We start from the raw sequence: 20,290 nt of genomic DNA, 5'->3' as shown, positions 1-20,290 counted from the left end.
TTATATTATTGAGTGCCACTGGACTTGCTTTTGCAGTAAAAGAAGGATGCTGTTCATCAATATTCAAAAATTAAATACAGGGTGCATCTGTTGCTAACACCTTTATGTGTGGAGAAATAATTAGGAGTTTTCACTAAATTCAAGTATCACTTATCCACATGATTGATCAGAAGTATGAATTAAGTGGGTTGAAGAATTAGGATCCTCATCTATCTCAAGAACCGTGTGTGACATCAGCACCGGTGTCTGCTCTTCCTGTCTACGCTTCGGTTGCTGGGCGGCGCTGCACTCTGGTTGCAGGCGACAGATGGCGACAACTCTAGCTTTGTGTCCTCTAGACCTTCTGTCTGGGCTGGGAAATCGAAAGTTAACTTCTGTCAGTGGAGAGGAACAAAAAAGGTCTAGCGCCAGCTCCAATTTCCAGATAAAGTTAAAAATTTACATTTTTGGCAACCCCATCAACCCATTATAGCAAAGACATGTCATTAAAAGGTGAACACTACTCTGACTATATTTATGAAGCTAGGTAAAGCTTTCAAGATTGATGGCGGAGAACTGTCGTAGTTCAGTAGACATGAAAGGTTTCCAAAGTACAGTACGTGAACTTGAGAAATATGGCAACGACTAGACTAAATTAATATTTACCACATTTTAAAATCTATCCCATTGTGTTCCATCAGCGTCAGTCAGCATCTATTTCTTCTGTTAGGTGAGGATGTGTCATCAATAGTGATTGCTAGCTAATGGGTTAACGTAAAGGGTGCTTTACACGCTGCGACATCGCTAACGATATATCGTCGGGGTTACGTCGTTAGTGACGCACATCCGGCGTCGTTAGCGACATAGCAGCGTTTGACACCTAAGAGCGACGATCAACGATCACAAAAACATCAAAAATCATTGACCCGTCGCTCCTTTTCATAATATCATTGGTGGTGCATGCCGCTGGTTGTTCGTTGTTTCTGCGACGTCATCGCTATGTATGACACAGCAGGAACGACGAACATCTCCTTACCTGCGTCCACCGGCAATGAGAAAGGAAGGAGGTGGGCGGGATATTCCGCCCGCTCATCGCCGCCCCTCCGCTTCTATTGAACGGCTGCCGTGTGACGTCGCTGTGACGCCGCACGAACCGCCCCCTTAGAAAGGAGGCGGTTCGCCGGCCACAGCGACGTCGCAGGGAAGGTAAGTCCGTGTGACAGGTGTAAGCGATGTGCGCCACGGCAGCGATTTGCCCGTGACGCACAACCAACGGGGGCGGGTACACTCGCTAGCAATATCGCAGCGTGTAAAGTGCCCTTTACTCTTAGGGGTCTCTGGCTGGTTTGAGATCTCTTGGCCTGAACTAGTCTGAGAACTACTTGTGTGCCAAGTTTTTAATTTGATTTATTGCTTATTATGACACATAGAAGTATGTAATTCCTTTTACACTGTGCATCTGGCCTAATCTATTGTATGTTGCACTTACATATCAATTTGGTGCACTGGATGTGACACAAGATCACATTTTCCATGCAACTTAAGATGCCATATAGTGTATAACGGAGAGAAAGATCAAAGTTCGGTCTTACATTATTTCAGGGCTTAAAGCCAAGTGTTTGAGCATCTCTGGAGGTAATCCAGCGAGAGCTGAAGACACCTGTCTGGCTGTGCCGAGTACAGCTTTCATAAACATATCTGTAAGACTTCTGCATTTCGGTCACATTGACCATAATTTAAAACAAATCAAAACCGCTTACAGGCTCTTTAAAATGTCAAGCAAATCAATATCAAAGAAATAGCTCTTACCATTGAAGGTACAAATGGAGCAAGTATACCTCCAAATCTGCATGCCATGGCGCATACACCCAATCCAGCGTTCCTGAAAGAAAAACAAAATCATAAGAGCAGGGAATAAAAAAAGAAAACCTTAAAGAGAACCGGACCACTCTCCGGACACATCTATCATAGTTAACTTTATTTCCCATAAAAGAAAAATGCTGAAACATTTTTTTCATAGGGACACTCCTCTTTGGTGACATCAATATGCGGCCATGACTCCGTTCTGACACAGCACTTCACAGCCCTGGTCTCCAGTGGTGGGACCCCAACGATCAGGAAGATATCACTTATTCTCTGCATATGTGATTAAGTGTGAAAATGGGGTTTCCACAATCAAGTTTTATTTCTTTAAATGTTACTATATCTCTGTGAGAGAATACAAGCCATTTTGCTCTTATAGAAACCATCTCGTATTACAACTGAATGATGTCGGAAGTTTCCCATTTCTACACACCCCTGCGGCTCTTATTGGTGCATAGTTATTTCTTTGTTTGTGATACTAAATAAACTGGTCACATGCTGTAATAAAGCAGAAGTCTCCAGTACACCATATTAACATGTGTGCTGTATTGATTTCACCAAGCGGTTGTAAAACAAATCTTATTAATTTGGAGTTCCAATGGCATAGAAGAAATGTATTTCGCTCACATCTCCAAAACAATAAAAAAAGAATTGGTACTTACTCCCCTGGGTTCAGCGCTGATTCTCTACTGATCTGGTCTCGGTCTAATGGCTGCAGCGGTCACTGCATGTCGCCGCTGCAGCTAACCACTGACCTCAGTAGCTTTGTGGATGTAGACAGTATGAGCCTCTGAACTAAGTAATTGGCTGCAGCGGTGAGATGCACTGTAGTCATAAAGTCACCACTGCAGCCAGTAAACCAAGACTAGAGCAGTGATGCAGACCTGGTGCTGGACCCAAAAAAGATAAGTACCTGCTGTATTTGCAGTTTTAGAAGTATAGGAGAATTTATGGACATAACTGACAGTGGAAAACAAGTCTAGTATTAGATTAAAGAGAATTTAAAAAAAACTACTGTGCACATGTCAGAGGCAATTCTACAGTCCAAAATACGAGTGCAGACTATTTCACCTCAAATGGACTAATGTTGGGTTCATGTCACATTCCTATCAGAACCCCAGAAAAATGTCAGTCTTCAATTAGGCAAAAAAGTGTCCAAAACATGCAGCGTTGGACTCTGCTTGACCTTTTTTAATTGCTATCCATCTTCTATGAAGTACCCCTGCTGTACTGTGGTCTGAATCCGATTTTCATGAGTAGTTGGTCAGTGTCAGTTTTTAAGTTCTTACCATTTCTGGTTTTCTTGGATGAAAAAAAAAACAACAAAACAAACCGCCAAAGCTTCTTCTACGCATTACAATGGTAACTTAGTGGTGTCTGATTTATGTCACAGAAGATACATTTACCCAGACGAGTTTAATACGCGACTAGGATCAAAATGGAATGTATCTCCATGTTTTGATCAGGACCACACCGTCCATAATCATACATGCAAGGAAAAAAAGACGCCGGCCTGATGCAGCGCTATATCTGATTAAAGAAAACCAGGGAATGTTTTTCTAGAGATATTTTAAAAAAAAAAACAATCCTTTTATTAGTAGTCCCTTATAGTCACAACGCGTTTCAACAACAATGTTGTCTTCCTCAGGTGAGGAAGACAACATTGTTGTTGAAACGCGTTGTAACTATAAGGGACTACTAATAAAAGGATTGTTTTTTAAAATATCTCTAAAAAAACATTCCCTGGTTTTCTTTAATCAGATATAGCGCTCCATCAGACCGGCGTCTTTTTTTCCTTGCATATAACTATTCCCATGTGGGAAGCCTGGCAGGAGCAGCTTAGATTAAGGGAGATCATAAATCTAACCAGCACTATACACGCCGGACATCGGACGTGTACTACGAGACCAGAGGATCACACTGCATTTGGTTACATGGAGTCTGGATGTTAGCACACTACAGATATAATACTAACGTGTGGTCCAAGGAGGAACTCCGCTACTAATATCCAGCCCAATACTGGGGTTGTGTGGGGGCGCACAACCCTTTAGGCTATGTGCGCACTGGGAAATGGAATTTTCTTGAGAAAATTCCGCATGCTCTCAAAGATTACCGCACCCGCGGTAAAAAACCGCGGGAAACCGCACCCGAAAACCGCATGCGGTTTGCCGCGGTTTGCTGCGGTTTTACTGCAGTATTATTCGCGGTATTGCCGCGGTTTTGCCGCGTGCGGGTTGGGATGTGCTTTATTGCATTCAATGCAATAAAGCACATTGAAAAAAAAAAAAAAAAAAAAGTCATTTAATTCTGAGATAGTAGATAGATAGACAGAAGAATAGATAGATAGATAGACAGACAGATAGAGGGATAGATAGAGGACAGATCGCTGCATTTCCCACGGTGGGCAGTGAGTTCACATTACCGGCCGTGGGAAATGACCGGTAATTACCTCTGCTGTCTGCTGCATTCATTCAGCGCTGTGTCTGTGACACATCGCGGCTGGATGTCAGCAGTGCAGGACCCTGTGGATTATACCGGAGCTGTGTGGATTACGCCGGAGCTTTGGTGCGGGAGGGGTTAATAAAATGGTGAACGAGGCTTGTTTGTTTTATTTAAAATAAAGGATTTTTCGGTGTCTGTGTTTTTTTCACTTTACTTACGGGTTGATCATGTCAGCTGTCACATAGACGCTGCCATGATCAAGCCTGGGGTTAATGGCGGTGATCCCCCACCATTAACCCCTTGTATTACCCTGCCGCCACTGCTACACGGCGGCAGGAAGAGCCGAGGACATTCCCGGTGCTGCCGCATAATGCATGCGACAGTCCCGGGGCAGCTGCGGCTGATATTCTCGGCTGTGGGAGGTGGGAGTGAGGCGGGGGACATTACCCCTGCCCCTCTCCCTCCCCAGCCTGAGAATACCGGGCCGCCGCTGTGTGCTTACCTCGGCTGGAAGGTAAATATACAGCGGAGCCCACGTTCTTTGTTTTCTATATTTCCGTTTTCTTTCTATGTGTGTTCTATGTGTCTGTGATGTGTGTGTGTGTGTGTGTGTGTGATCTGTGTGTGTGTTTACTCTCTGCACGGCTTCCTCTTCCTGTAATGACATCATTTCCCTGCAAAACCGCAGACAGGCGATGTACATTACCGGAGGTAAACCGCGAAATACCGCAGGGAATAACGCAGGAAAACGCAGTGAACCGCACAGAATTTGCTGCCTGCGTTATTCCCTGCGGGATTTCATGATTACATTGGAGTCAATGGAGTGAAATCCCGCAGCGATGTGCGGAAAAGAAGTGACATGCACTTGTTTTTGCTGCGGGATTCCCGCAGCAAAACATGCAGCTGTCAAATTCCGCCCAGTGCGCACAGGATTTTTTTTCTCCATAGGATTTGCTGGTGAATCACTGCAGAGATGTTATGAACATTTTCTGCAGCGAAACATGCAGCAAATCCGCGAAAAATCCGCGGCAAAATCCGGTAAGTGCGCACATAGCCTTAAGGTGAGCAATATAATAAGGAAAATTTCACTAATGCCACTGGTGCTTCTCATTTTGCGCCCCCTATTTTTTCATTTTGTTTTGTAGAAACATACATGGACATGTGAACGACCCAACAAACCATAATGGGTACGAGTCCTATCTGTGAAAAACCTAGATAGCAGTCAAACATTAAGGCCTCTTTCACACGTCCGTAAAAAACCACACACGTTTGTCACGGACGTGTCAGAGGTGCGTTTTGCCCCCCGTGAGCCGTGTTTATGGCACACGTGTGTTCTCCGTGATAACACACGGAGAAGGGGAACTTTCTACTCACCTGTTCCTGGCTTGGCTGTCAGTGGTGCAGATCTTCGGTCTCCGGTCCTGCCGACTCCTCGCTGCTGCTGCTTCCGGCCGCAGTGAAGTGAATATTCAATGAGCATAATGAGCGGCGGTCGGAAGCAAGTGACAGCAGCGGCAGAGACAGGAGGGCTGGAGAAGGTGAGTAAAGTTTTGTTATTTTTTTCTCAGACACATGTGTTTTCTCTGGCGCGTGTCACACGGAACACCTACGTCTGGTCCGTTTGCGTTTCGTGAGACAACCGTGATGCCGGAGAAAAACGGACATGTTGACGTGTGGAGCACACAGACACACGTATGCTCCACACGTACACATGGTCCATGGCAAGACATGCACGTGAGCGCAGACCCATTGATTTTAATGGGTCTACGTGTGCCCGTGTCTCCGGTACGTGAGGAAATGGACCAAACACATACCGGAGACAAGGACGTGTGAAAGAGGCCTAAAACGGAGGTCTCAATGAGGCCGAATCCAGAGCTTTCTATAAAATTATGTGGAACTATACAAGATACTTTGCAGCAGGGTTGCCAAAGCAACAAATCACTTTACTATATTGTGTTTCCTTTTAAACATCATAAGATCGGCATACAACAGTTTATTTTGTGATGCCAGCAAAATTATACATAAAAATACAAGAGATAATGGTCAGCAGCAATCCACAACCGTATATACCTTGAGATCCACATTCAACTCTAAGAGATGGTCAGGAGCCACATCCAGCCTCCAATCCCAACCGTCCCCACCCATTAGTGGTACTCAGAGCCCACCATGACCAGTGTGATGACAGCCAAAGCTTCCCCCCACAGAGCAAATAGACTTTGTGCCACCCTCCCTCCATACAGGTAGTATACTTACATCCAAGGGTTCCCATTTTACCGCATTGTTACTGAAAGATAGAAGAGGAGGCAGCGCTCAGCCTCTTGCTCCTCCCTCTGCCTCTAGCGCCACCCCTTCCTTCCAACATCATAAAATCTCATCAGTAACAGCCGCCATCTCCTAGCTCAGTAAAGGAAAGTCTTCAGTGAATACAGATTTTACCTCCCAATTGAGAATGTTAATAATGACTGATCAATTCTGGCAGAGAAAGAAGCAGATCTGTCTGATGAGATATATCACGGAGTTGCTTATTTTCATGTGTGCTATAGATTTGTGAAATAAAAATTAAAACGACGGTTAGACTTTAAATACGGACGTGTGAATTACCCCAAGCGAGCGCTGTCTTAAAGGGAATTTGTCACCAGATTTTTGCTCCCCCATCTGAGAGCATCATAATGTAGAGACAGAGACCCTGATTCCAGTGATGTGTCACTTACTGAGCTGTTTGCTGTCATTTTTATAAATTTGATATTTTCTGTGGCAGCAGATCCAGCAGTTATACAGAGCCCATTAATATGCTGGACTATCTGGCAGCACGCCAAGTAGTCCTCTAATGATAATCTCTTGCTGATTAAACAGTGATTTATCTAAACTACACTAAGCAGCCCAGCCAGTGACACATCACTGGAATCAGGATCTCTGCCCCTACAATATGCTGCTCTCAGATTAGGTGGCAAAAATCTAATGAAAGATTCCCTTTAAGATAACCCTCCATTATGTGTGCACTGTCCCTGTGCAGAAAAGAGCAGATAGATCTCTTCACTAAAGACATTGCTTGGGTATAGCTGTATAGCAATGAGAAAGGGCTTTGTGTCGTCCTTCTCATGCACCGAAATGTTCGCAGAGGAGACAAACAATGTCAGAAGCGAGGAGAGAGCGATTTGTGCGCTGTCTCCTGTGCAGGAACAGTGATCACATAATGTAGGATTATCTTCAGACAGTGCTGCCTACCGGCAAAGCAAGATTAGTCAACCTACAAGCCATGCCAAGGGGGCACTAAGCACCTTCATTTACATAATACAATCAAGTTGTTTTTTTTGGACAACTGAGGAACTGATTTAAAAACAAAAACAAAAGTTTATATTGTTGCTCCATCTCCTAAAAGGCGACGTGGTTAGTTGGAAATGTAAATTTGGGGGTGACAGACTACCTTTAATTTGTGCCACAAAACCTGTCTCATGCTAGCACCACATTTATTATGTATTTTAGATAGGTTTCTCAACATGTTTGACAAGGGGACCTAGCCCCTCAGTAAAAGCAGGTAGAAGGGTATGGTCTGAAATGTGGTTCCACGTAACTGGGTGACAATTTGGCAAATTTTACTTGACCAAAGCAAGCCAGCTACTAGATAGTGTAAACCTGGACTACATAGTGTATAACCAGGAGTCAAATGTATCAAACAGCAGGAGACACTGATACAATTGGCACGTTTTAAGACCATCCAATATAAATACGCACTGTCCATAGGTTGGACATCTTCAGTAACTCTCCGTTCATCCATACTCAACACTCGGCTTGCTCTAGTTAAGGCAGTGAATTTATTACAATTACTCGGGTGAATAAATTCATTGTACATGGAGGTTGTTCAGTTTTTCCAGCGTTCACCTTTAAATGATAAACATTATTACTGGTGTACTGAGACATTCATTTTTAATTAGAAATGAAAAATGAGCTTGGTCTCCAAGGAACACTTTCATTTTATGGTCGCAGGACCTTACAATACAGCGTAACAGCAATGCAGACAGGTTTATACACTGGACTGTGAACTAATAAAACCGTGGTGTCAGCAGCAGGACACAGCTCGGCGCCTGCAGTACCTGCCAAAAGAAGCTGGCTAGTTAATGGTTGGATAGGTTTTTACATTCGCTGACTACAGGTGGGTTTTTAGAGAGGATGGCTACATGTAAGTGACTGGCAGGCATCATTTCAATTGACAACGATTGATGCCATCTTATTTGGCCTTCTGTATTGTAGGTGGCATATAAAGGGGTTGTCCAGTTTAAAGTGATAAGTCTGCAGTCACTCCATGTGGCTGCAGACTTATGAATCCTCCCAGCGGATACATTGAGCGCTGCAAGGATTTGCCAGTTTCTCAGCTGACAACGGTAGTCATGTGACTGCAATTGTGCAATATGCATGTTTACGACCAGTACCTGACTAGTGGGCACGGTCTCAATACATACAAATATATAGAGGCAGGTCGCACCCAATGGACACCCACGCCCACTAGTTGAATGCAACCACTCCATACACTTTTATTGAACGAATACTCCCAGTGCACACACTGTGCGATACTCATGTATCTTGCCAAAACCCAACTAGTAGATGCAGACTTGCTCAATATAAGGATATAGAGTGTGCACTCCCAACTAGTGGGTGCAGCCGTCTAGTGGGCACAACCTTGCTCAATACACTTGTGTTGAGTAAGGCGGCACCCACTTGTCAGGTTCTGGACAGGAACCTGAATATCGCCCAATTGTGGTCACTTTACCGCAATTCCCAGCTCAGAAATATTAGCAGAGCACATTGGGTGCACTGGGAGGATTCATAAGTCTGCAGTCACATACACTCCCTGACAGAAGTTCTGTCGCTTATCCATGTTATGTAAATAAAACCTTACAACTTGACTTTAAATTCATCCATTGGTTTTATAAATTACTCTTTTGAAAGCTGGAACCCTCCCAAATTTGGTTTAGGTTATGAAAATAAAGTTGCTGCAAAGCTGAAATATTGATCATTTAATGAACACAGAAAGGTCAGATTTTAACAAGACAAAAGTTTTGTCGCCCACAGAAAGTAATGTGAAATTCAAACAAATAATTAACTTCTACTACAAAGATATGTTGCATAACATTGGTGACTGAAGTTGTGGTGCTATTAGAGCCATATTTAATATTTTGTGTGACTTCCATAAGCTTGAAGGACTGCATCCATGCGGTTCAACAATGATTCATACAATTTATTGATGAAGTCATCAGGAATAGCAAAGAATGCAGTCTTACATGCCTCCCAGAGTTCATCTAGATTCTTTAGTTTTGTCTTCCAAGCTTCCTCTTTCATCCTACCCCAAATATGCTCAATGATGTTCATGTCTGGTGACTGGGTTGGCCAGTCCTTGAGCACCTTGATCTTCTTTGCCAGGAGGAACTTTGTTGTAGAGATGGATGTATGAGATGGAGCACCATGCTGCTACAGAATTTGACCCCCTTTATGATTGGGAGTGTAAGAGGTAGCTAATACTTCTTGATACTTTAGGCTATTGATATTGCCTTCCACCTTGTAAATGTTTCGCACACCCCCATACCGAATGTAACACCAGACCATGATCTTTCCACCACCAAACATAACTGTTTTCTGGGTGTAGTTTGGATCCATACGGGCTCCAGTAGATCTCCTGCAGTATTTGCGGCGGCTGTGGTGTAATTCAACTGAAGATTCATCAGAGAAATCCACCTTCTGACACTTTTCCAGCATCCATCTGTTTAGCAGGCTGTGGGACTTGACAAATGCCACACGTTTTTTTAATTGCTTTTTGTTTAGTGCTGGCTTCTGGGCACTGATTCGACCATGGAGGCCATTTCGTGACAGAATCCGACAAACTGTTCTAGTTGACACAGGGACTTGAGGTGACCAGGACTGTTGGAGCTCTACTGCAGTGGAAGAGCGTCTGGTTTTGGATTTTCTAAACAACAAACGTTCCTACTGAGCAGTTGTCTTGCGGGGTCTGCCAGACCTGGGATTTTCAAAAACATCTCCAGTCTCTTCAAATCTTTTTTTAATTCTTTGTACTTAACGCTGAGACACATTAAAGGTGCCAGCCACCTCTACAGTGAATCTGGTCGTCATCCTCTTGATAATCAAGGCTTCGGTCGCAAGGTGGTTTTTTGGCATATTGTCAGAGGTCAAGTTGCAGTTCAAGTGAAGGTATAAGGTGCTGGGTTTCTTTTTATACACACCCACTAATTAACCAATCATTTAGTGAGCACAGGTGAGGATGTAAACTAGGATTGGGTGCATTATATGACAAGGTGACAAAACGATTGTCTTGCCAAAATCTGACCTTTCTGTGTTCATTAAATGATCAACATTTCAGCTTTGCAGCAACTATATTTTCATAGCCTAAACCAAATTTGGGAGGGTTTAAGCTTTCAAAAGAGTAATTTACAAAACCAATGGATGAATTTAAAGTCAGGTTATAAGCTTTTATTTACATAACATGGATAATCGACAGAACTTCTGTCAGGGAGTGTAGTGTGATACAAGGAGTGACTGCAAAGTTTTCATTTTAGACCAGACAACCCCTTTAAATAGGAATCAATACTGCAAGGCTTCATGTAGCAGGCTATAATATGTGTGTGCAATTATAATAATGCCGCATCTAAAGCTTATTTCTGAAACGGTAGGTAACAGTTAATCTTTATAAAAAGAAATCCTGAAATACTTAAGTTTTTATACCAACCTCTTGTGCCATGTACCGTAGAAGTAGGGTAACAATCAGCTTATTACAATAATTGGATTACAGACAAAAGTAATACTTTCATTAGCTCCTCAGCCTTTCTCTGCTCTCCTGGCTAGTGGCTATTAATACAAGACATAGGCACGATTCATCAATGCGTTTTTGCCATTTTCTGGCAGGAATAACTTGAAGAATTTGTCGCAAATCATAAAGGTCACTAAGGATTTGAGCCTTTGTAAAGGGAATCTATCAGTAGGAACAAACCTCTTAATGCATCAATATATGTTCATGTAGGTCACAGGAAGCTGAGTAAAATTGATACTTTGATATCTTAGTTGTGATATCTTATTTAAGAGGAATCCACATTTTTCTTATCTGCATATGAGCTGTTAAGACCTATGGGCCAGATATAGGTCTCCCTGAGAATCTGCCTCCAGAGCTTATTGTAAATGATAGGGGGTGTTACCAGTGTGAGACATGTAATAACAGACTGCTTTCAGCTCTGCAGTGAGTTCAGAACTAACAGTACAGCAAAAGTAAAGTTTGTCTCATTACAAAAAATTGCAGCATAACTTGTCCTCGTTGTTAGAAAAAGACAAGCTGGTTTCTCCATTAAAGGGGTTGTAAACTACTTGGACAACCACTTTTCAATTACTATGTTTCCCCATGTTCTATTAACCCCAGGTCCCGGGCACTATTCCAGCAATGTCGACGCCAGGGATCCCAGGTGTCACATGACGTTATGTCATGTGAGCACTGCAGCCAAATCAGTGGCCACTAATGGGCTGCCTCACTCTCACTTTCTTCGGATAAAACTGACATCTGGAGAAAATCAGACCAACATTTCTTGAGATCACTGCGAGTCTGTATGGTCAGCCTTCAGTCATCATTCATTTATTATCTAACACTGTTAGGGTACATTCCCACGAACCGGGCACGCTGAATTCTAGAAGCAGTGTGCCTTTTCTTGTGGGAGAATGCAGCGTCTGTGTCCACTATTTGGGTTCTAGGCACAGTGCAGCGAAAACACATTGAGTCCAAAACGCTGCAAACACTGATCGTGGGAACGTACCCCATGTCATGAGTGTAATTAGAAGACAAACTAGTGACCCCTCCGTCTCAAAAACGGTGAAACGCTACTTCATGGCCATCTCTACTTAAAGGCATTGTGCAGTGTCTAAATATCGATGATTTCTCTGTAGGATATTTAACTTATAGGTCATCAATATGAAATCAGTGGTGGTGAGACACCTAGCACCTCAACCAATCAGTGGCCACATGTAAGCAATATACATAGTCAGAACACAGCAGAGCCATACATGATTAAAGGCTTCTTCTGAGTACAGCAGGGCTAGGTCATCCATATGCAAAATTCTGAACAACTCTAAGGGGTACTTTGCACATTACGACATCACATGCCGATGCTGCGATGTCGAGTGCGATAGTCCCCGCCCCCGTCGTACGTGCGATATCTTGTGATAGCTGTCGTAGCGAACATTATCGCTACAGCAGCTTCACATGCACTCACCTGTCCTGCGACGTCGCTCTGTCCGGCGACCCGCCTCCTTCCTAAGAGGGCGGGCCGTGTGGCGTCACAGCGACGTCACACGGCAGGCGGCCAATAGCAACGGAGGGGCGGAGATGAGCAGGATGTAAACATCCCGCCCACTTCCTTCCTTCTCATAGCAGCCAGGACGCAGGTAAGGTGATTTTCCTCGCTCCTGCGGCTTTACACACAGCGATGTATGCTACTGCAGGAACGAGGAATAACATCGTACCTGTCGCTGCACCGGTATTATGGAAATGTCAGAGACTACACCGATGATACGATAACGACGCTTTTGCGCTCATTCATCGTATCAAAAAGGTTTTACACACTACGACATCGCAAGTGACGCCGGATGTGTGTCACTTTCGATTTTACTCCACCGACATCGCACCTGTGATGTCGTAGTGTGCAAAGCCGGCCTTAGGCTATGTGCGCACGTTGTATATTTTAATGCGTTTACGCTGTGCTTTGTACTGCGGCATCAATGCATGCGTTATGCGTCCCCAGAAAAGTCTATGTGACTTGTGAAAATTGCATCCGCACGTTACGTTTTAGGCTATGTTCACATTTCCGTTGTTTAGGATCAGTCACAATCCGCCGCCCTGATAAACAACGCAATCCGTTTAGCGGATTCCGTTGTTCCCATAGACTTGTATGAGCTCAGATCTTGTGTTTAATCATTCAAATCAATATCGCTTTCTCTCTCGGCGGCCGAACGATCAGCTGATCACCCGGCGGCCGGCTTATGTGAACCATTAGCTGATCGGCGTCCGGCTTCTGTGAGCGATCAGCTGATCGCCCGGCTTCTGTAAACGATCAGCTGATCGTCCGGCTTCTTTGAACGATGGCTCTTATAAAAGCCGGCTGCCGGTAGATCAGCTGATCGCTCTCAAAAGCTGGCCGCCAGGAGATCAGCTGATCGCTCTCAAAACCTGGCCGCCGGGAGATCAGGTGATCGTTCACAATCGCTCTCTCTCTCTATCGTTTTTATACTGAAAGCATTTCACCAACGGAATCCGCTTTCTCATGACAATTCTTGTCACCCGTTGTACAACGCATCAGTCACAAGCGTCAAGCAACGCAGGTGAGTAATGCATAAAAAACGGAAATGTGAACATAGCTGAAATTGGTTGCCGAATCGCTGCGTTCAAAAAAGCAACAGGTCACTTATTTGGCGCGCTTTGGATGCTGCTCCCACTCTGTTTATAGGAGAGAAAGCATCCAGAGCCCATGAATTCTGCATCAATTCGGCAGTCACAATATATGCATTTTGAAAATGCACATGCACTGCCAAATTGCTGCAGAATTTTCTGCATGACAATACGCAACGTGCACACATAGCTTTACTATGACTATTACTGTGAAGAAGCCTGGACTAGAGCAAACACCAATCCCTTATGCAGTAGCATGTAGGATTAGGCAGCCTAAGTGCATACCTGCAGAGAACCCGTTCTTTAGTTCAATCGGAGCTGCCAGCACCCCACTTTCACGGCTTATGAGCAAATGATGGCAGGTTCTCTATATGACATACACTATCACATACAGTCTTGTAGTACAGATACAAGAACATTCCCTTCTTGAATTGCTATACTACAAATGCATGGAAGAATCATGCACTGAACTAATAGCACAAATGATTAATTTTGCACCCGTGGTATTCTGATAATTGGAGCAACCAAGCAGAACTTTTTTTTTTCTTTGCCGGCCTAGATGCTTTTGAAGTTCTTCCAAAGACAGAGACATTAGAAATCGCAGGACAATGAGAACTAATCCTTCCGAGTATTAGGAAATATATCAGAGAGATCCAGCCTGTATTCTAGCAGGAGTGAAGTCACCGGGCTGCCTGTGGGACCAGTCATGCAGTAGTTAGAAAATCATCCCAAGGCTCCCAAGTCCAATTTACTGAGTTTCTTTATCAACCACATTTGCACATCCCATGGCGTCAGGTTTCGCAAACGACCGAGCCGCTGAAACACAAGGGGTGCTAGCGAGTCACACGCTCCACTGCTTTACCGAACATGCCGATTGTAATCATTTACAGAAGAAATATCAAAATAAAGGTCATGGTTACCACCATTTTAATGAGCTGTGGAACATATTGGCTGTATATAAAAAGATGCTATTAATATTGCTATGCATCGTTTCACTCCTTTGTGGCTTCCGTGATCTCATTTAAAGAAAAACCTCGGTCACCTGAGACATAAACTTGAAAAGCTTTTAATCTTTTATCTTGTCTTCACGAGACGCTGCATCAATATTCACCGAAGAAAACCTACACTAATACCATCACGTACAACGATGTAGCCAATCTGAGAAATGACAGCTCGGGTGGGAATACAACGCATTATTGTATTCCCTGTGCCTGGAGAAACTGCTCATATCAAAGGGTGTTTATATTAGACATCATCGTTCCATCATTCTTAAATTCAAAATGTATTAATGTCCCCAGCACTGAATTTAATGGATATTCCTAATTAGTTTTACTATGTACAGTACATTACAATTGAAGAGCAGTTCTCAGTCCATTCAGAGCTGAAACAGCTCAATATTTGTGCAAAGTGTGAAGATCATTAGCATTTACGCCAGAAAATGACAGCATAACGAGTAAATGCTTCAGTTGAGATTTGCAAGTACGTTTTCTGTTCGAAGGTGACAACAACCATAGTTCTCCAATCCAGGGCCCAAAGAGATTTTTCCTCTAAATAGCAGCTCAATGTTCACTATAGGATGTGGCTTGGCTTGGACACAGGTTAGTCCCCATCTCCATTCTTTACTCCTTATGAAATCCTTGCTGAACTGTCAGACAACGTGTCAAAGATCAAGTCCAGTGTAAGCAAGCTGGGCACATGTGACATTACTAAATATTAAGTGGCTCACCTCCAGCATCTAACTTCCTGGCCCTGCTCCTGACCATTCCTGATCTTATCAAAGGAGTATGATAAAACCCACAGATAAAAACAAACAAGGGAAAACCAAAACTCTGTCACATAGCATGCACGCGCACAGATAAAGACATTAGAGGGAACCTGTCAGGTGCAATATGCACCCAGAACCACAAGCAGTTCTGTGTGCATATTGCTAATCCCTGCCTAACCGTACCTGCATATAGTAGCATAGATAAAGGGATCTTTAGAAAAAGTATTTCTAAAGATCCCATATGAGATGCTAATGAGGCCAGGGACTATTCGCAAGGGCGTTAGTTTCCTTGGCTAGTCGGTCCCCTTAGCATGTTAGCACGTCCCTGTGGGCCGACACATAACCCTTCACATAGTATAATTGCTCACACTAGTCCCTGTAATAGTATCATGGGTCCCACTGAACCTACAAACAATATGATGGCTCCCACATAGCCCCTTAAACAGTGCAATTGGCACTGGTTGGGGAAGGAAGCATGAGAGCTTATCAATGGAATCTGTGGGACACAGGAGCAAATACAGTCGCCGAGGAGAGAGCTTAGTTGCTCCCTCGGGACTGGCGCAGTTCAGGGTATGGAGCCCTAGGGTGGCATATATTTCAAGTTGCGCCACCAGAATCCAACGGACAGGGGGATTTCAAGTCCCTCTGGCAACCACTAGATCCTGGAGCACAGTAGCAACATAGAGCCCAGAGTCGTGATCACAGTCAGGCCCCAAAACGGACTTGCGCTGCCTGCAGACGGGACGGGAACTTTAACACCGAACAGGGGTCCCTGAGCACTTCAGGTCATGAGAATCCGCAAAGAAAGCGCAAAAAGGAAGGGCCCACAATCCACAACACCGGCAGTGACCTCTGAATTATCCGGTATTATCGGCTGGGGCCCGTCACGGCAGAGACCGGCACTCCAAGGGTAGCAACCGGACAGTGAGTAAAAACCTTGAACCGCAACTACTGAGTCCGCCCTTCACTGCCGGCGCCCTGGCCACTACCATCCCTATCATCCTCCCTGGGGCCAATCTCTACCTGTGGGGAGCTGAACCATCCCGGCTGCGACACCATCCAACCCCAGAGGACAGCACCTGCAGCGGCGGCAGATCCCTGGCCGCACACCACAGGTGGCGTCACGAGACAACTACTATTCCCTTTATCCACCACCATCCAACCATCCTCATCTCCCACCATCCATCCCTTTTTGTGGACACCTTGGGGTCACGAAACCGGGCAGGGCCACCCATGACAACTACCTGACCCTTCACCGGCTTGGCGACGAGTATCCCCCAGACCTCGTGGGGTGCTCCACATACACGCTACACTTTACACTAAAGTCGACCGAACCCCTTGATATTGGTCTAATATACATCAGTGGCCGGCAAACTGATATTCTGGAAAGATGTCGAGCAAGCATGTCTGATTTCGGTCTGTCCATCACAGCGCTTTCTCTGAGATAAACCAACAGCAGAGATGTCAGTCGGCAGCTTTCCCATAGAGAACATAGGAGAACTCAGCCAAACAAACACTCCTGTGCATGGGAGAGTAGGCAGAGATGGCTGTCGGCCAAACAGCTGGACAAAGCATAGTTGTCCTGACAGCCATTTACTGGGTATGGCCACTTTTAGTTGCAGGTCTGAGCCAGTAAGTATATGCAGACTGTAGAAACAAACATGAGCTTTCTGATATAATGGGCAGCTGATACAGGAGTTGATCTTAATAGGCCTTTGGTGAGGTTACTAGAGTTGAGTGGACAACTTGTCTAACCTGACGTGAAACACAACAAAAGAGCTCAGCTAAAAGGGAAGGAAGCGGAGTGTGGTCCTCCAGCCAAGACAGACGTGTAACACCCAGACATGGAGAGTAAAACTACAGCCGCCCAGTGTAAGCGTTTAGAGAACAGAAGAGACCTTCTCGATAGGAAGGTGGGCCAACCAACGCTTATACTAAAATGCAGGTAGTAGTTGCAACTATAGCGTAAAAAAGAATGTTTATTAAAAAAAATCTGATAATAATCATAGACTACAAATACTTTATTCAGTTTGTGTAATTACACAGGTTTTTGTTTTTTTCATAAGACACTGTATTGTTTAAAACATTGGTTAAAGCAGCACTAACTAAATACAGTCTGGTAATGTCAGGGACTGCATTGAAGCTTGAACCTTGTAAAAAGCAATTATTTAGCCATTTCTGTGACTCTCATGGAACAGAGTGGAAAGAGTCGCATACGCCACCGCTTTCATTCTATCTCAGCTTGGACTTTGCACCCACCTTCTCAGGAAGGTTGCAGTGAAGGAACCATTGCAGGACATAAGTTTGGGTCTTAGAGGTGGGATCTGCATTTAAAAGGCAATAATGGCATTTTATAAGGACAGAAATACCCCAATAAATACGTTGATCCAATAAATATGATTTTCTACAACAAGAAAAACAAAATTGCTAAAGAATACAGAGAAGCAGCAGATTATAATTTGACATTAACTAGTCTATAGGCAGATACGTTCTCTAAGCAATATCCTAATCCAACCAGGATCCTGGTTTCCTACTGCTGAGACGTAGTAAGACTGAAACCATGGTGCAAGAGAAATAATGATGGCACCTTGATTCAGTCTCAAGTCATTAACAATGTGTCTGCAGAACGTGTAAATGTGGCTGTATTACTATTCTATCTCATGTGAGCAGAAAAAAAGAACGTTAAGGATGAAGTTGATCAAAGAAAGGTGTTTAGTAAAATATCTGACAATTCAACTACTCAGCTTTTCGCTGTCACATAATCCAATGCTGCCAGCCATGGATTACAGATGGACACACGCATCTTGGAACTTCTTTAGGGAGTTTGTTTAATCAACTCAAGGTCATTCTTTTTGCAGCCGCACAAATTTTGAAGGGAAAAAAATAATCACTATTTATCTAAATTGAAAGTTGACGAGTTGATCGTAGTTTTTGTGGACATTATTAAACCAATTTTGCCAATGACAGGATTAACAATTATAGTAATAATAAAAAGGGTTTTCCAGGTTTCACCTGAATTTGTGAAATCACAATGTGACTGCAGATTGCTGAATCCTGACAGTGCCAGGGTTTCATTATGTTGTAAGCCTTAAGGCCGCTTTACACGCAGCGAGATCACTAGCGTGCGTACCCGCCTCCGTCGGTTGTGCGTCACGGGCAAATCGCTGCCCGTGGCGCACAACATCTCTAACACCCGTCACACGTACTTACCTGTCTAGCGACGTTGCTGTTGCCGGCGAACCGCCTCCTTTCTAAGGGGGCGGTTTGTTCGGCATCACAGCGACGTCACTAAGCGGCCGCCCAATAGAAGCGGAGGTGCAGAGATGAGCGGGACAAACATTCCGCCCACCTCCTCCCTTCTTCATTGCGGCCGGCCGCAGGTACGAGGTTGTTCCTCGTTCCTGCGGTGTCACACATAGCGATGTGTGCTGCCGCAGGAACGACGGACAACCTGCGTCCTGCAACAGCAACGATATTTGGGAAATGGACAGCGTGTCAACGATCAACGATAAGGTAAGTAAAATTGCTTGGTAAAGGTCGTTAGTGTGTTTCACACCGAACGAAGTCGCTAACGAGGCCGGATGTGCGTCACGAATTCCGTGACCCCAACGACATCGCGTTAGCGATGTCGTTGCGTGTAAAGCGGACGCTTTCAGACTGCGTTCCTCTACCTGTTCAGTGGTCCCATCCGGTCTTCCATCCGAACCCTCTGCAAAATGGGATTCAGATGTATGCGCCGACGGGGCCACTGACTATAATGGTGCAGTTGGAGTCACCATGTGCTCTGTCATGCACCATTTTCGAGCGTATACGCCTATTGGAGGTGGACAACCAAACGTAGTAGACTGTGTCTGGGTGTCTGTCTCCAGTAAGCATATACCCCTGAAAATGGTGCACAACAGAGCACATGGTGACTCCAACTGCACCACTATAGTCAGTGTCCCTGTGGGTGCATACATCCGAATCCAGTTTTGTGATGGATTCCGACGGAAGCCCCGACGGGACCACTGAAAGGGGAGAGGAACGCAGTGAAAGCGGCCTTAGTGATTTGCATACTTGCACTCATCTGCCGACTTGCAACGTATCTTGCTTTTCTCAGGGGCAGCAACCATTTAGTCGCTAAGGTGGATAACCTGATAACTTGCTCTAAAGTCTGTAACTACAGCAACGTCTGTCAACAACCAGTGCAGAAGTAACGAGGACCTCATTTATGAGCATTGTCTCACAGTAAGATTGTTCTGGTTGCCTATAGCCGTTGCAGAACTGGGGCCTCATTTATGAGATGCCTCACAGAAAGATCTTTTTGGTTGCCTATAACAATTGGGGAAATAACTGGGGCCTCATTTTTGCAGATTGCCTCACAGTAAGACAATTCTGGTTGTCAATAGCAACTAGAGTACAGCTTTCAGCATTGAAGCTGCTGACAGTTTTTGTCCAAAGGATCTTAAAGAATTAAAGCAACGGTGCCCAAAGAGGTGCTCTTAAAGGGGCAGTAACAATAAACCATATAGTTGCTAAGGTGGGACAACCTGATAACTCGCTCCAAAGACTGTAACTACAGCAATGGTACCAGTACACAAGTAACTGGGGCCTCATTTATGAGGCTCGTCTCCCAGTAAGATCATTCTGGTTGCCTATAAAAAAGTGCACCTTTCAGCATTGAAGCTGCTGAGGTAAAGTGAAATCTGAGCTCTGATTGGTTGCTATGGGCTCCCCCTCTTAATTTTTTATGTTTTTGTGAAAGGAGAGTAAATTTTAATGTTTAATAAAGTAAAATATATCTTTGTACCGTGTTAGCCAGTAGAAATAAA

At 44.3% G+C, this 20,290-nt stretch overlaps 1 protein-coding gene across 2 annotated transcripts in view; it reads right to left on the bottom strand.

The window, feature by feature from the left end:
- The window catches only part of LOC142310931 (solute carrier family 22 member 15-like), a 300,294-nt gene that overhangs the window by 55,176 nt on the left and 224,828 nt on the right, over positions 1 to 20,290 (bottom strand). For both annotated transcript variants that reach the window (XM_075348775.1, XM_075348776.1), the window contains exon 10: positions 1,789 to 1,861. In XM_075348775.1, coding sequence (XP_075204890.1) covers positions 1,789 to 1,861 — 73 coding nt within the window. The remainder of the gene's footprint in view (positions 1 to 1,788; positions 1,862 to 20,290) is intronic.

Source organism: Anomaloglossus baeobatrachus, chromosome 5 (genome assembly GCF_048569485.1).
Source record: "Anomaloglossus baeobatrachus isolate aAnoBae1 chromosome 5, aAnoBae1.hap1, whole genome shotgun sequence".
NCBI lineage: Eukaryota > Metazoa > Chordata > Amphibia > Anura > Aromobatidae > Anomaloglossus > Anomaloglossus baeobatrachus.
The sequence above is the reverse complement of the archived record's forward strand: the minus strand, read 5'-3'. Positions and strand labels throughout refer to the sequence as shown.